The following is a 17,488-nucleotide window of genomic DNA, read 5'->3' on the forward strand; positions in this document are numbered from 1 at the left end:
TTCAAAGAGTAGGGTATATCTGCAGTGCCGCTCGGCGACCTTGAATAGGTTATTAAAATGGAATAAAAGCAATAACAACTTTCCACGGATTTATCCGTGCTTCTGTCCACAACGGGTGGAATCGAAACACGGATATATACGTTGTTCGTCCCCATTGTGGTAAAGTGCTATGGGTATATTTTGTGCAAATAATCGTAAAATAATTTGTACACTTTATTTCTAAATTGAGAACACAGGTTAGCATAGAATTAGCTAAGCAATGTACCTGTTTAGTTAGCTAGCTACAGTAGTAATACAGCTAGCCTAGGCTAAAACTGAACATTTAAATGGATGGAATATTGTAGTGACAGGGCTGCTCAGAGTTGTACAGTAGCTAACACTTTTGTGTGACATTATTTAACCGTCTGGGTCAAGTTTAGACCATTGGAAGGGCACCAATGGGCACGTCCTCTCATTTTCGCCACTCAAAATGCCACTTTAGCGTGATGTTTTCAGCTGTGGGGGCACATAGTCAAGTTTAACCATTGGAAGGGCACCAATGGGCACGTCCTCTCGCTTTTGCTACTCAAAAGGGCACTTTAGGTTTAGCGCGATGTTTTCAACTGTGGGGGCACATGGTCAAGTTTAGACCATTGGAGGGGCACATCCTCTAGTTTTTTCACTCAAAAGGGTACTTTTGTGTGATGTTTTTCAACTGTGGGGGCACATGGTCAAGTTTAGACCATTGGAAGGGCACCAATGGGCATGTCCTCAAATTTTCGACACTCAAAAGGGCATTTTAGCCCAATATTTTAAACTGTGGGGGCACATGGTCAGGTTTAACCATTGAAGGGGCACCAATAGGGCACGTCCTCACGCTTTTGCCACTCAAAAGGGCACTTCAGCGCCATGTTTTCAACTGTGGGGGCACATGGTCAAGTTTAGACCATTGGAAGGGCACCAATGGGCATGTCCTCAAATTTTCGACACTCAAAAGGGCATTTTAGCCCAATATTTTCAACTGTGGGGGCACATGGTCAGGTTTAACCATTGAAGGGGCACCAATAGGGCACGTCCTCACGCTTTTGCCACTCAAAAGGGCACTTCAGCGCCATGTTTTCAACTGTGGGGGCACATGGTCAAGTTTAGACCATTGGAAGGGAACCAATGGGCACGTCCTCTAGTTTTCGCCACTCAAAAGGGCACTTTAGCACAATGTTTTCAACTGTGGGTGGGGGCACATGGTCATGTTTAACCATTAGAGGGGCACCAATAGGGCACATCCTCTAATTATTTCCACTCAAAAGGGCACTTTTGCATGACATTATTTAACTGTGGGGCACAAAAGCACTCAAAAGGGCACTTTTGCGTGATGTTTTTCAACTGTGGGGGCCCATGGTCAAGTTTAGACCATTGGAAGAGCACCAATAGGGCACACCCTCTAATTTTTCGCCACTCAAAAGGGCACTTTAGCGCACGTTTTTTAACCGTGGGGGCATGGTGGGGGACCCGCCAGTGTTCAAGATGTCACAGTATGATGTCATAATCAAACATTCTAGAACATTTGTGATGTCACAGTATGATGTCATAATAGAACATTCTAGAACATTTGTGATGTCACAGTATGATGTCATAATCAAATATTATAGAACATTTGTGTATCTATTCAACAATTCTCTTTCTCTCAGAAGATCTCATTGTGCATCTTGAAACAGTACTGAACAGTACTCAACACAGATAGACTAAACAACATAGATTGAAGCCTGGATTTCTCAACCAAGGTGCCTTGCCTACCGTTTTGCTGTGGAAAGAGACAATACAGACCCTCTCCCGTTGGCCGGCGGTGCACAGGCATCACCCACACTTTCACAATTTCCCCGTGCGGAATTGTCTAGTTTTCATCTCTATTTTAGGTTTAGATGTGGGCCGTGATGTCTCCAATAGGCTTCAATTAAACTGGTTGCATTTCCGCTCACGTGGATTCCTATAGCAACCATTTGTTTACATATTTGTTTGTTTACAAAGCTGCTGCTTTATCGAAGATCTTGAAATAGCTGGATCCGCAGTTAATATTGTAGCTTGCACAGAGAACATTTCAGCAGCATAGAAAAGGTAACTGATATGGATTGGGGAAAGAATATATATTTTATACATCTTGACTGTGGGCTTTTTCTGGAGAGCACAGCTGGCCAAGCATGTCTTCGATTATATTATATTACATTAACATGTATTGTCTATCATGTAGCTTATTGTACAGTACAACGAAAATAAGTTTGGCATCCAACCAGAATACAAATGTAACAGTAAAGTGCAATAATATACAATGTACAGGTGATTGGGTATAAAATATATAAATTAGTACTACTGAGTAATGAGTATTGTGCTACAGAGTTACAACTCTGGTATGTACAGTGATACAGGTATAAAGATACTATGGTAGTAGTCATACTGGTCAGCAGCGTAACTAGTAAGAGTAGATCATATATACAGATATACAGTACATCTACAGATATGTAAAACGGATTATATGCATGGTATGTACATAATTATGTGAATAGATGGCCTACATCATTATTAGCTATTGTTGTAGATACAATATGTGTATATATTGTAGCGGTATATGCAGGTTAGCTATAGGTTAAGTAAAAGGGAGCAGTTCTGAAATAAAAATTGATGGTCATGGATTCACACTCTTGCATATTTCCACATGTCTAGCGTCCCGCACATACTTCTGAAACTGATACACGTGACACATAGTGTTTCTATTCAAATAGAGATGTACACTCTGTTCACTCACCCCAGTCTGACCCCCCAGATAAACCTAAGAACTTATGGGAAGCACAGACACTGTATTAGCTTAGCTGCTGTTGCTGTTTGGCCTTGCTTAGGACAAACATTATTTTCGCTCCATCCATTCATTCATCCTTCCTTCCCTGCTCAGACTATAGGTGATCGAGAATGTCTCGTCTGGGGGGCCCTGCTCACAAGTCCCTGCCTCAACAGGGGTGGCAGACCAGCGTTTACAACCCTGTGGATATTGAGATGCAGCTAACGCGCTCTGAGCTTCTCACTGCAGAAAGCAAGAGGCTGATACAGGAGAGTGACAAGGCATCCACACACATGCAGCAGGATGCCAACAAAAGACTGGGTAAACAACTGTGTGATTAGGCAGAAAAAACACAGGAATACCTACTTTTTCATATTCAAACCTCCTATTCATATCTACCTGTCATATACCCTATATAGACCGTTTCAACTTGATAACAAAAACAAGGTTGGATGGCCCTCTCTGGTTGAAAGGCGTAGCTATCATTGGTATTTGTTTATTTTAAAGCCCTTATTGGTATACTTTCCCCTTACATCACAACACTGTTGAAATGGAATCTTGGAGCCTATTCTACACGTTCAAATGGTTGGTTTGTTCCTACAGTAGGCTTCCTTGAGTTTGCTCTGAACTAGGAAAAACTGCTTTTTCATTTGATGCTTCCAACCAGGGCTTGACATTAACTTTTTGGCTCACTAGCCACTGTGGCTAGTGGTTTTCCAAAGGCACTAGCCACTCAGCATTTTCACCAGCCAAAAATCACCACACTAAATAATTTTTCCATCAATACGTTCCCATTTTATAGCGTGATGAATATGTTTAAAATCAAAATGCATATGATCGGTATCATGTTCCACCATGAATGCATGAAAGGGGGGGGGGGACGGACGTTGTTTCTGATTATTGATTACCAATAACGGCATTCGTTCTTGTAGCATCATACACTGATGTGTCATGATGTCATGATGTCATGTATGTTGTGTATGTCATAAATGTCACTATAAATTGAAAATGGGGCACCCTGATGTAAACAAGACAAACGTCTTTCTCTGATCTGCATCCCCTTAACAATTGTGTGTATTGAGCCGTACTGTATTGTACCCATTCTGCAATCTGTTAAATAAAGTTTTCATTCATTCATCGGCTGGTTGGCTATGCTAACAAGGCCTGATCAGCATGAAATCTACGTGAAATCGTTCTTACCTATGGCCGGTTGGATCCCAGAAAGGATTTCCCAGTTATTGATCGCCATCTGGTAGATCGATATGTCCATTGGCTGATGCTATATTCCTTTACCGCATACTGAATTTTGCGTCGCAAAAGGTATTCCATGCAATCTGATGAAGGCATAGCTTCACGCTAACAGAAAAAGTAGGCCTGAATGAAAAAAATTTACATCCGGCCTGAAAACAAGGAGTACTCTATTCTCGAGACACCACAACGCCGGTAATGCACTTTTCCGAATTGTTGTGGGAGTTGTAGTATTGTGTAGTGTCACTTGGATTTACTTAATTATTGCTGATGCCTTTTGTACACTACAAAGTTTTTTTTTTCATAGAAAAAAAGTCACCGGCCACTGTGGCCGGTAGAATGACGGAGTTACCGGCCACAGCCGAATTCTACCAGCATTTGGCCGGTGGCCGGTGTTAATGTCAAGCCCTGCTTCCAACACCTGGAATGCCTGACTCTAAAGCTTCTTCCTTCTTTAACTCCACTTAAAATGATCTCTGACCATTGTGTGTCAACTTGTAACTGTCTGTAGCTGATTTCTATTGTTTATTCTTATTTGTTGTGCGTATGAATTTGCTGATAAACTGTGTCTTTGTTTTGTAAGCTTGTAGTTGCTGTAAATGAAAAAGCAAAAACAAACATACATTCTAGAACGGACTACATTTGATTTACTGTCAGCTATTGTCTAACCAGTTCCCTAGCAACACAATTCCACTGACACTGTCAATAGAGATTTTTAAGTCACAGTATTATAAAATACTAAAAACATTTTTTAAATTAAGTCACAGACAAAAATATGATATGACAGTTTAGCCTTATTGCCATGCAGCCCTACTACGAGGCCCACCCCAGTATGGAGGTAGATTTCATCATGGGTTTGTATTTGTCTATGGAATAAAAACAGGCATGTCTTGCATCACCCAGGTCCAATGGGTGGTCAAGTTGAAGGTGAGGTTCAATGAGGTGGGCTTGTCTATATTGTTCAGAGCAGCGAATCAGCGACATCAAGTTCTTCAGGCAGGAGCTGGCACAGAAGCAGGAGGAGATCATTGTGGAGATCAAAATCCTCATCAACTTCAAGCGCCGCACGGAAAGAGCCCTGGAGGCCTGCGCTGAGCCTCGAAGGACTACCATACAATGCCTGGAGGAAAGGTGAGGAGGAGGAGGAGGAGAGAGAGCCCTCATTGAAACTGCCATCACATACAAAAAAAGCAGTCACCATAGCAGCACACAACCCCAGCCACCCCCTGAACCCATGCTTCACTTTACTCCCATTCGGCCGCAGATACAGATCTCTGATCTGTAAAAAGAAATTCAATAAATAAATAAAAACCACGCTACAGTAAAATCGCTGTGCCCTCTGCCATCACTGCCCAGTCACATGTTTAGTGTTGGTTTGAGTGATGGATGTTTCTTAACCCTTTCACTGCCACACGACAGAAGGTTAACCCTTTACTATCACACAACCGACAGCGATGCTCCATCAGTAGCATCATTAGCTCCACATCCGCTAATGATGGAGCATCGCCGTCGGTTGTGTGATAGTAAAGGGCTAACCTTCTGTATTGTCACAGTGAAAGGGTTAACCGGCTGTCGTGTGGCAGTGAAAGTGTTATATGTCCCATATTATGAAAAACTTGTACACATACATTTGGGCCTACTAACACACAAACTGTGAAATAAGACAACCTAGTCACTATTCAGCTCATTTGATGTCACACCAAAAGCTGATTGCAATGCGTGGTCCTTGATTTGTGTGTGAAACATACAAAACAGCCTTTTCTACCTAACGTTTTACCTAAAATATGTTTCTGACAACAATTTAAGTGGGAAGTACAGTAGGATATGAAATTGCTGGATCTTGAGTCATATTTGATATGCAATGCCTAGTTTGACAGTTTGATTAAAGGTAAAAAGATACCGTTTTGGGGACCTCAGAGAACTATATTAACTTGTTGAAAAGGAGTATAATATTGAACCTTTAATCTTCTTGTGCACAGGCTGTAGAAACACGTTTCCTCTAAGGAGGATAATAAATTATCTATCTATTAAGGGGAGGCCATGAGGGGTGATTTGGTATTATGTTTTTTTTCTCCACTGCACAAGTACTGTATGCCCTCTCTCTGCCTGGCAGAATGAATCGAGTGCTTGCTGATAGGATGCACGACGAGGTGGAGAGACAACTGCTGAAGGAGAGGGACATGATCGAAAGTGCTGCTTCTCTGCTGCAACGCACACTGGAGCAGATCACTGAACAGATACGGTATGGGAGGGGTTGGGTTGGGCAGTGGTGGAAGAAGTACACGGTTCTTTTACTTAAGTAAAAGTAGAAATACCCAGATAAACGAGTACTCTGGTAACTGTAGAGAAGTATGTGCTATTGAGTATTAGTATCTAAGGTATAAGTATGCATTCTACATGACGTTTCTGTATTCCAGTGCTTGGGAGCATTCAATCCTCGATCCATTGGCCTCTAAAGGTTATGTTAACTAAAGTGGTATGTGGTCCAGTTCTGCTCCTCTGATTAAAGGTTATGTTAAAGTGGTATGTGGTCCAGTTATGCTCCTCTGATTAAAGGTTATGTTAAAGTGGTATGTGATCCAGTTATGCTGCTTACGTCCTCTTGAAGTTGACAGGCTTCAAATGTGAAAGTATATAATCTTCTTACATTTTTGCCATGTTTTCTATGCAAAAACCTTTTCTTCAAAGTGACTAGTAACAGATAGGTTCAGATAAATGTAGTGGATTAAAAAATACAATATTTTTATACAAGTAAAAGTATAAAGTTCCCTAAAATTAAAATACTCATGTACAAGTACAAGTAGCTCGATATTGTACCTAAGTACAGTACTTGAGTGAAAATATTTAGTTACTTTCCACCACTGGGGTTTGGTTTATATAGCAATATTATAGAGATTCATCAGCACTGTGCCCGTATTGGACCTACTGTGGGTGCAGTACAGTATCGGCACCTTTTGGTTTTTCCATTGGAAATACATACAAAATGTTTCAGCCACTGAAAAAAGTTTATTTATAGATGAGTAATTTTGCTACCATACCAGCTCACTTCCAACTTGCTGAATTGAGCCATGCACATGACTGAATGATGCAGTGGTAAAGAAACAAAAACAAATGATAGTTGTCCTACGTATAAGATGATGTGCTCTGTTGTCTTTAGCACATCTTCAGTTTACAAACCTAGGTGAGTGTGTGCAACGTATCTATACTTGTCCCAGACTGAATCGATCGGCCAAGTACCGCCTAGAGAAGGACCTGAACGACCAGTTCCATGCCTTGAACATCGACGACTCCTGTGCTGAGATGGCCAACAGCGACTTCGACAACAATCTAAAGCCCAAAGACTCCAACATCACCCTGCTGAGGTACATTACGAGTGTGTTTATGCAATCAGAAAACTATATTATCAAGCGTTACTGACTAATCTATCACTTTACACTTTCTTTTACTTAAACAGTTTACTGTACAGTCTACCACAAACGTTGTCGCTATTAGGGTCAAGACCGTTTGCCTTTCTACCTGCTCCACAGAACGTGTTGACTTAGAGGAGGGGAACAAGGGGGAAGCATGGCTGTACATCTCATCAGAACAATCAACAAACGCTCTGGAACAAATACAGGCTACAAGTCCAGCCCACTGAACTCAGGAAAAAAATTATGTACAGCCACAAATTACAGACAGTATGTTAGAATTATATGATTTTTTCATTTATTCATTCTTTTTTTGAGGGGGGGGGGTTGTTTTACGTGAGTCAGTACACCAGAAAACAACCAATATCATAGAATAGAATAGAATAGAATAGAAATACTTTTATTATCCCGTGGGAAATTTTACACTGCAAATCGCTCAACATTTAAACATTTAGACAGAACAGGTCACGAATTAGAATAATAAAACGAATCAAATCAAGTTGCCTAGGATAAGAGTAGAGTAAAATAGAATAAAAGTGGAATAAAATATACAGTAAAATATACTGAGGTCTACAGTAGGTGTAATATTGCACAGTGCTGTTTCAAACTAAGTCCAGGAAGATGGTAACTGCCACTCTGTGCTCAGTGATGCAGTGAGGCACAGTGATGCATTGTATAGTCTGATGGCTGTTGGAATGAAGGACTTCCTGTGCCGTTCAGTGCTGCATTTGGGTATTGTGAGCCTAGCACTGAACATGCTCCTCCTGTCAGCCAAGTCTGTGTATAGTGGGTGGGAGGGGTTTTCCCTGATGGCCTGGAGCTTAGCAAGGCTCCTCCTCTCTGCCACCCTTGCTAGGGAGTCCAGCTCCACCCCAACCACGCTACCGGCCTTCCTGACCAGCTTATCCAGCCTGTTTGTGTCCCCTGCTCTCAGTCCGCTGCCCCAGCAGGTCACAGCGTACAAGAAGGCGCCCGCCACCACCAACTCATAGAACATCCTCAACATCCTTGTACAGACATTGAAGGATCTCAGCCTTCTGAGGAAGTAGAGTCGGCTCTGGCCCTTCTTGTACAGTGCCTCTGCGTGTTTTGACCCGTTCAGTTTGTTGTCGATGTGCACACCGAGATATTTGTACACCTCAACCATCACCACATCAACTCCCCTGATGGAAACGAGGGTCACAGGTGCACTCCTTCTCCTCCCCAGCTCCACAACCAGTTCCTTGGTCTTCGCCACATTTAGCTGCAGGTGGTTTTTAGCGCACCATGTGACGAAGTCCACTACCAGTTCCCGGTATTCCCTCTCGTCACCGTCCTTTATACATCCCACTATCGCAGAGTCATCAGAAAACGTCTGAATGTGGCAGGACTCTCACCGATAGTGGAAGTCGTTGGTGTAGACAGTGAAGAGGAAGGGAGAGAGGCAGTGGCGGCTGGCCACTAGGGGCGCTCGGGCGCCGCCCCCCCTGGTTAACCCTGGTTAAAAGAGAGAAGAATAAGAAATATTTGTTTTTTGTTTTATAACTCTATAAATAATATAAACATGTTTAAAATGAAGAATATTTACTCATTTTAAGTATGTTTGTGTTTCCAATGCACAATATAACGTTAATATATCAAATATAAATAATTGTTTTCCTGAACAGGAAGTGACTCACTGTCTGATAGAGAATACATTCCGTTACCGTAGCCGCATTTCTCCTAGCCGTATTTCTCTCGGGCTAGACGCAATATCGCTTTGAGTGCGCGTGCACGCCGTGCACTGTTTCATCGCTGTATCCGTCGCACCCAATCAGTGCGTAACGCGCTGTGCGTTGAAATATGATGTATTATGATGGAACACGGGCGCGTTTTGAAGCGGTCTAAGCAGCAGCGTCTATAATTTCCGTAGCCGCATTTCTCGGAGACGCTCTCTGATTGGCCGACGTCAGTTTTTTCCGTAGCCGCATTTCACGGAGACGCTCTTTCTGGGTTACAGTAGATAGTCTCTCTATGCTGTTGTGTTGTTGTGATGCAGCTATTTGTCTTAGAGCGTGACGGCACGTTCTTTCGACGGTTAAGCCTCTACCTGCATCGCCTCCAACTTCTCACCCAGCAGCCCAGGCCTTATGGTATCAAAAGCACTGGAGAAGTCAAAGAACATGACTCTCACAGTGCTCCCCGGCTTAAGTTCTCTCTATTCAATGCACTGTATGAGGACGAACATGCGTGTCAGCCATCAAGGATTTAACCTGGGTGATTCTTGAGCCTGGACGCAGCCACCAAACGCAACTCAAAGTTGATACAATGCTGGCAGTGGAGCACCTTTTAGGGCTTTCAAAGGAAGCATTTCTTCCATGGCTGTAAAGGAGCAGGGCCATTATGGACTGTATATTGGACTTTAAATAGAGGCTTTGTTCCTTTATGTCCAGAAGGGGTCAGCCGTGTACTGCTTCTAATTATTTCCTCCACCATCTTTAGGGCATGGGAGTAGGCTACCCTTTCTCTGTTTCTTTTCTATTTCTTTACCTTTATCATGCTCGCACCTACAAGGCTTCCTTTACCTCTATCACACTTGCACCTACAAGTCTCTTCTTCAACTTCTTAATCACTTTCTTCTCTTATGGCTACACTCTCCTTCCATTTCTCTCCCAGTTATACATGTCATTCCTAATGCCTCCCCACCTCTACCCCCCCCCCCCCCCCCCCAGCATGGTGGTGAGCCCGGTGGAATGGGAGAGCTTCACAGACGTCAACATAGCCAAAGCAGAGCAGGAGAAAACCAACTCCCTATCCCTGCAGGCCCTGGTGGAGGCTCTCTTGTTACAGACGGCGGGAGACATGCAGAGGCAACTCCGGGCCACAGCCTCAGCCTTCCGATCGAGGATCCAGGAGACAAAGGCTGCCAAGACACAGATGGAAGACCACCTGGCCAAGGTAGATTTTGAGCTAATTTGGTTACAATGATTCAGTTTGTCTTGTGAGATATAGTCATACTATCTCAATAGTAGCGTACTCTGCATTGTTGTATATAGTCTACTTGCTGCATTACCCGGTAGAAGAGAAGAATCGGCCTTCGATGGCGGTGAAATGAAAGGAATGGTAGACGGATAACAGCTCAAATCAAACATAAATGCGTTTAATTACATCCAAAACAACTCATATCTAGTCTAAAGGTTTGGCTTTCAGCAAACTCAGGCATGAGTTTCTGCTGAGGGAGTCATCATCAACAGAAATCAAAGCAGCATTGGATCTTCTAGCTAGTTTAGTCAAGTTCTTTGTCTGGTGGAGCCAGGGACTCTCTGTCGATGGATCGGTTGTTGTTTTCAAGTTTCCATGGTGATCCGTGTCTGTGTCTCTCCATGGCTGTGTGAGTTTGAGTGAGTTTTTCCGAGTCTCCTCCCTGCTCAGTCTGTCTCTTTTATCAATGAGTAGAGGATCTCGGCGTGATGTCACCAAGTGACGTCAAGCATATGTTCTCCTCCAATCACGAGTGTTCTAAGTTTTGAATTTGAAAGTGGGTGGTCCTTGATGAACACAAAGATATCATTATTGACTCAAAACAGCTTTACCAGAGGAGAATCACCGTCTTTTTAACCATTAAATCCTTTTCTACAGATTCTAATAATTTCTTTTAGCTTAAATCTATATCTATTTTAAACAGCTATTATTCCGCACTTTGAGTATTGTTCAGTTTGGTTCAGAAAGAGTTTAATGGTAAACCTCTGTGATTCTTTGTCATAAACACAGCATATTTCATATTATTCCGTTCAGCATCATTAGCACCATGTGACAGAATTATTTGCAGTTCAATTTCACGCTAATTTAAGTATATAAAAACACATTTGAAAGTATATGGTTCTTCTGTAATCCTGAAACTAGACCCTCCTAGTTACAGCTGCTCGAGGATACATGTTCTATGGCGCTCTCAGCAGATAACAGAGATATGTGACTTCTCCCCCCACTATTGTTCCAGCTGCTGACAACACTTGTATGTAAATTCTCTGTGGGATCACAGCACCCAAAGTCTGTATTCACACACTCTATGAGAAACTAAGTTACCTTAGTCTAATCAGATTTAAAGTATATTTAATTGCCAACCTAATCAAACATTAATTGTATAAAGACTAGAAAGATTAATCATTTCCTTTTGCACACAGTATAACTTACTTAATAAACGGACTATGATCATTACAAAGTTCCTATTATCAGCACAGACATCTGTTGGTGTAAGAATGTAGAGCCTCGAGGGCTTGACCCCCCTGCAGCTTCTGGGACCGAAGAGGACAGCTGCCAACCTACTATGTATTCACTAAGGGCATCACAGACCTTTTCACATGTTTTTATGAGCTATAAATAGCATAATATACGTCATTCCACACTTTGGTAGAGACACTCTATCACAAATCAGCCAGTATATATGCTAAATTTAGATCATATCTCCTGCTTACTGTTTCCACTACCTGGATAAAAAAATAAAACATTTTAAACCACACTTGGATAAAAATACACACTCCAAACCACACGTTTACCTTAAAAAAATAAAAAAAACATACTTTTTCTACCTATATATATACCACTAAAATTTTTTATTTTCAGTCCAATTCCATTCACTGTGTGCAGTCTTTGACACCTGTTTCCCCCCGTCTGATATTTTATCAGACATCGCTTACCAGGATACATTTCCACTGGTTTCCATTAGGCGTGTCAAATTCTGACTTTGAACAGGGAGAGGGGGGTCAATGTTCACCAGTTTGACCTGCCAACCCCTTCCTCCCTTCTCAGAGAGGGTGCAGATTTAGACTGGTGATCCCACTCTTAGTGCCACCAACAATTTTGGCTTCAAGCAGGGAGGTGGAGTCAAAAGCCGCCTTGTTGACCTCTTCCCCTCCCCTGCTCCTTCTCTCAAAGCCTCGGTGCCTCGAGCTGTCACTCAATAGGGGCATGACCCCCTGCTGTATGGCCTGTCAGTTGAACCAGGAGCTCTTCCCTTGGATGACAGTTGCTTAGACCTCGGTGGGGGAGATGAGAAGGTTGTGCTGTCTCCTACAGCCGTCTTTGGCTTGACCCCCGTCGACCATCGGAATAGTGGGAGAGGTTGTGGGTCTCTCCACTCTCCGCCTGGTAGTTGATAAGGGATCAACCCCCCTCGTTCGATGTCATCCGAACAGGTGCTCTGGTCTTGGAGCCCTCTCGTTGACAGCCGGAGCAGGTCAGATGAGAAGGCTCCTCTCCCATAGCTTGCTTGACGTTTGGCCTCTCTCGTTCCCCCTCCACGTCCTCAGGACCTGGTCACTGCGTTGGCCGGAACTCTCAACGCGAGAGTCAGGCTTCTCCTGACTTTCTTGGTACCCGCGTTGTCACGGTCCCCCATGGAACCGCTGGGTAGCCACCGACCAGTGCCTCGGATCGTCAGTACCGATGGAGTCCTTGGTTTTCCCCCGCACCACTCTTTGGGGAATGCTGACCACCAACCTCCCATCCGTGTCCTGCAGTGAGTATATCGCTTCGGTGGACAATGCAGGTTACTTATATCACAACAATTGATTCGAAAATTCAAAATTTTTCCTCCCTCAGACACATCTGTTTATTGTTCTGAGATTACAACTTTTTTTCTTTTCCAAATCATTTAACTATATATTTTTTCATGGCTTCTATGTTAGTATTCAATTAAATCACATTTCTCTCATTATTTTGTGCTGTACTGTATTACTAGATCAATGTCTCAAGTTCAACACAACATATCCCCACCACCCTTTGAGTGTGTAATTATTATTACATAATCATACTTTTTTCCAGATAGGTCCTCGGTCTGGACAGCGCTGTTCTGACGGGTCCTTTTCACCAACTATGTGTGGTTACAAACCATATTCCCCTTAATCTCACATCTTTCACACACCCTGCCAGCCCCTTACAAGCCGTCACAGAGTCCCCCATAAGACGATCATCAATTACACATGTCCACACCTTGCATTAAAACTATTTGGCCAATGGCGACCAAAATCTACCAGAGCTTGTCTATGCACAGAGAACCCTGATTTCCCAACCCTTTTCACACACCAAAATGTGACACAACCGCCCAGATTCTACATCTGGATTCTTAATGAGAGGAAAACAGAATTATGAATTAGCTCCCACCCACTCCTCCGTTTCCAGCTCATCATATAGACTCTCCTATCAGTCCCGCTGTGTCACTCACCAACCTGTACCCGACAGACGAGAGTTCGTCTCTCAGCCCGCCAGTATCTAAGAAAAAGAAAGGAAAAGAAAAGAAAACATGCCAAAACGACAACAAAAAATGTGTGAGTGTCATATCATGCAACACAACTCACAATATCATCATCAAACAAAATCAAACTTCCGTCTGGAGGTACAAATACCCTCTCTAAAAACCTAGGAAAGAAAAAAAATTATAATAATAATATATATATAATATAGCTCCATTTTATGACCCTTTATATATATATTCTTTTAATTATCAATCGTGCAGTCCACCCTTTGACCAATCTAATCATTGATCAAGTATGGATAATTACTACTGACCACTACTGAAGTAGTCCCATTTTATTTCACTTTTCAATATTATAATGTTCCATTATCCTGTTTTAAACCACCAAAATTTGGTAATATGGTTAGCATTGCTAGTTACTCCCATTTCCTCCACTTACCAATGTTAGTTTTGCACAGCCTTTTAGTAACTTGCACACATAACCTAAACATCCAACTTCTCTATATATACATTTTTCCTTTATTTCCTTTTATTTCCTACTTTTTTATTCATACTTAAGATCTATTAGCCTGTGGCCTCTGCAGACACAACCTTGGCCTGCAATATCAATGACTGCTCTGGCCCCCTTGACAGGTTTACCGGGCCCAGGTTCTGTCCTTGCTCTCGGCCATATCCCCCACGGCCTCCTCCTCTGTTATTTCCTCGACCCCCATTGTTGGCTCTCTGGGCTCGCCACCCTTTTCCACAGGACCTGGCCATGTGTCCCAGTTCACCACAAGCCACCAGCATTCTCTCTGCAGGTATTCTGACTGTGGCTGGTATCCAGCAAACTCAGGCCTCTGTCGTCCCTCAGTGTCACGTCTCACAGTCCCCGACAGGCTCACATCTCTCCGGTCCCCTCCGGGCGTCTCCCTGGGCAAGTCCTGCTGTAGTGGGGGGAGACGCCCATACATGTCCTTCTCTGCCGCTCCACCTGCCACCTGGCTTCTCAATGCTGGGCGGCCTACAGCTCTCTCTCCGGGCAATGGAGTAAGTGACATATCTTGTTCACGGAGCCCTCGTTCTGCAGCACGAAACATTATTTCCAAAATTACATCACTCATTATCTCAGTCTGTTCAGCCAGTTCTTGCTCTAGTATTTCCATCCCATGAGCGGCTTGGTCGATAGCCAGCTGCCTCTCCACCAGGTCTCTACGGACTGTCTCATGTCGTTCGAACGCTTCCACAAACGCTCTCTGTCGTTCTGGAGAGAGGCATGTTTGCCTCCCTTCCTCCACCCTGGCGCTGGCTGTTTGGCTCCTCGTCACCGGGCCACACCTCTCGTTCTGGCTCTGGTGTTGGGGAAAATCTGGACAAGGGGAACTTGTGGGCTGAGAAAACTGTTCATGTATATTCCCATACCTGTCGTCGTTCCCACGTCACATGAAAGGAGTCCGTCATATCCAAATCAATCAGGTTAACGTCAATCAATTCCATCTGGGGGGTGTCTGCAGATGCTGTTGGCTTTCCCCCACTATAGGCCCTGTGTCGGCCTTTTACCCCTTGTCTCTTCTTTTTCTGCTTTTTGCTTCCTTTCTTCCCCACTTTTCCCATTCTCTTACACTTATATACAAGTTTTTGTAAAGGCCTGAATATTTTTGGCCATTTCTTTTTCACCTCCACTGTTATATTACCGGTTATTGAAATAGACAGATTGTCACCACTTGTTATTGTTATTTCATCTAATCCTCCAGTTGCTCCTAACAAAGTTTCACCAAGGTGAACCTGCTCTGTATTCGACATTCTCACCACTTTCAACCACTCCTGTAATATTACCGTTTGAAAAAACAAGTTTCTCTGTGTTTACTTTATCTATCAACTTGAGTTAAAGTCCACTTTGACCCTTTCAACCTCCTTCCAGTTAAGATTACCCTCCTCCCGTTCGGATGCACTTCTTCCCCTCTTAGATGCACCTTTCCCCAAATGAGTTGAGGTGGCGCAAACGTCGGGACAACCGGCTTTTCAGGGCCGCCTTGTACCCGACGCCGTACCCCCTTTCCCCCAACAGGGATACAGGCCTCCACTTCCGGCGGTAAGGTCTCCTCTCATGAATGGAAGAAGTCCCCTTCTTTTACCTTCGGGCGCAGTATTAGGCTAGGTCCCTTTCCATCCTTAGGTGATACAATCCAGATTCCTCTGAATTGACACACCTTAACCCTCTGCTTCCCAGTGGCTCTTTTCAAACCTGCTGATCACAGAAGCACAACTCGCCTAATAACGCATTCGGTTTTGGCTTATTGTGGCCTGACTGTACATTGAGCCAGACTCATTTGTCAATCATGTCATAATGCTCACCTGACCGGCCGGTGACGCAGTCGATAGCGATCTCACAGTCATCAAGTCAGGACCCCAAGCGGCTGACTGTCCGTAGTACCTATCAGCCACTCAGTTTTGAAACCAACGGTCTGATCCCCATCCCACTTAGCTATGGGTATGGAAACTGACCTTTTTCACCAGCCTTGCCTGTTCACAAAGGTGGATTGCCCCCTCTGGCACATCTCCCCTTCTGCTAGGTGTGGATTGTCACCCACGTACCACCCAGTGCCCACATTTCCTTACATGCAACAATTCTGGGCCGACTAGACGGTATCACAGTAAGATGTTGGTCACCTTCTAGACACGGGGGCCTTTCAGTATCTCCCCAGCACTATAAAAGTGATTTTACGTGCCCACGGAAACTTCCGATTCCACTGCCGCCTGTTGTGAGCTAGAGGTTCGGGGAGCCGACCCCCTCCCTAACTCACACTTTTAGATTTTATCGGTGCAGACAGGAACTGAAAATGTTCTTATCACTCATACGATACCCCCTAGGCTCTTGTTAGCCGTTTTTCCCCGGTTGACATTGGAATCGTCAGAACTTCACCTGTCCTCGTCCGGGAACCTGTCGAGACAAAAGAAACGCACGCACTTAATCTCAGCGGTATTTCCCGCTTTATTCCATTAATCTTTTACTCATGGAATGTCGGGCGTCTCTATACTAATATAACTTTAGAGAGATTGTGCAATTTATTTAAACATAACAACACGGCCTTAGCTTCGTTTTCTCCATTGTCCAATTGGAAAACCCTGGATGTTCCAATCACTTGTCGTGTAACCCCTCACACGAATCTCAGAGGAACACAAATTTGCATCAACCTCGCCGTCCGTTCCAGTAAGCTGTTGGTCCTCCTTAGAACAATCAGAATTAGTTTCACAACAGCCTATCATTCCTAACATTCTGGTGGATCTCTGTTATTTAGCTGTTATAATTTGGTCTTTCCTTGATACATTTGTCATATAGATCACTTTGACCCTTTCAACCTCCTTCCAGTTAAGAGTACCCTCCTCCCGTTCGGATGCACTTCTTCCCCTCTTAGATGCACCTTTCCCCAAATGAGTTGAGGTGGCGCAAACGTCGGGACAACCGGCTTTTCAGGGCCGCCTTGTACCCGACGCCGGACCCCCTTTCCCCCAACAGGGATACAGGCCTCCACTTCCGGCGGTAAGGTCTCCTCTCATGAATGGAAGAAGTCCCCTTCTTTTACCTTTGGGCGCAGTATAGGCTAGGTCCCTTTCCATCCTTAGGTGATACAATCCAGATTCCTCTGAATTGACACACCTTAACCCTCTGCTTCCCAGTGGCTCTTTTCAAACCTGCTGATCACAGAAGCACAACTCACCTAATAACGCATTCGGTTTTGGCTTATTGTGGCCTGACTGTACATTGAGCCAGACGCATTTGTCAATCATGTCATAATGCTCACCTGACCGGCCGGTGACACAGTCAATAGCGATCTCACA

At 43.8% G+C, this 17,488-nt stretch overlaps 1 protein-coding gene across 1 annotated transcript in view; it reads left to right on the forward strand.

Annotated features, from left to right (window-relative positions):
* Window positions 1-2,937: 2,937 nt before the first annotated feature.
* Window positions 2,938-17,488, forward strand: part of LOC311223897 (tektin-1-like) — a gene marked incomplete at both ends in the record, with an annotated part of 32,014 nt that continues 17,463 nt past the window's right edge. Inside the window, 6 exons of the mRNA XM_084308658.1 lie at window positions 2,938-3,127; window positions 5,020-5,185; window positions 6,168-6,296; window positions 7,270-7,416; window positions 10,152-10,377; window positions 12,726-12,764. Coding sequence (XP_084164784.1) covers window positions 2,938-3,127; window positions 5,020-5,185; window positions 6,168-6,296; window positions 7,270-7,416; window positions 10,152-10,377; window positions 12,726-12,764 — 897 coding nt within the window. The remainder of the gene's footprint in view (window positions 3,128-5,019; window positions 5,186-6,167; window positions 6,297-7,269; window positions 7,417-10,151; window positions 10,378-12,725; window positions 12,765-17,488) is intronic.

The sequence above is a fragment of the Notolepis coatsorum genome (assembly GCF_963971535.1).
Source record: "Notolepis coatsorum genome assembly, chromosome: 1".
Classification (NCBI taxonomy): domain Eukaryota; kingdom Metazoa; phylum Chordata; class Actinopteri; order Aulopiformes; family Paralepididae; genus Notolepis; species Notolepis coatsorum.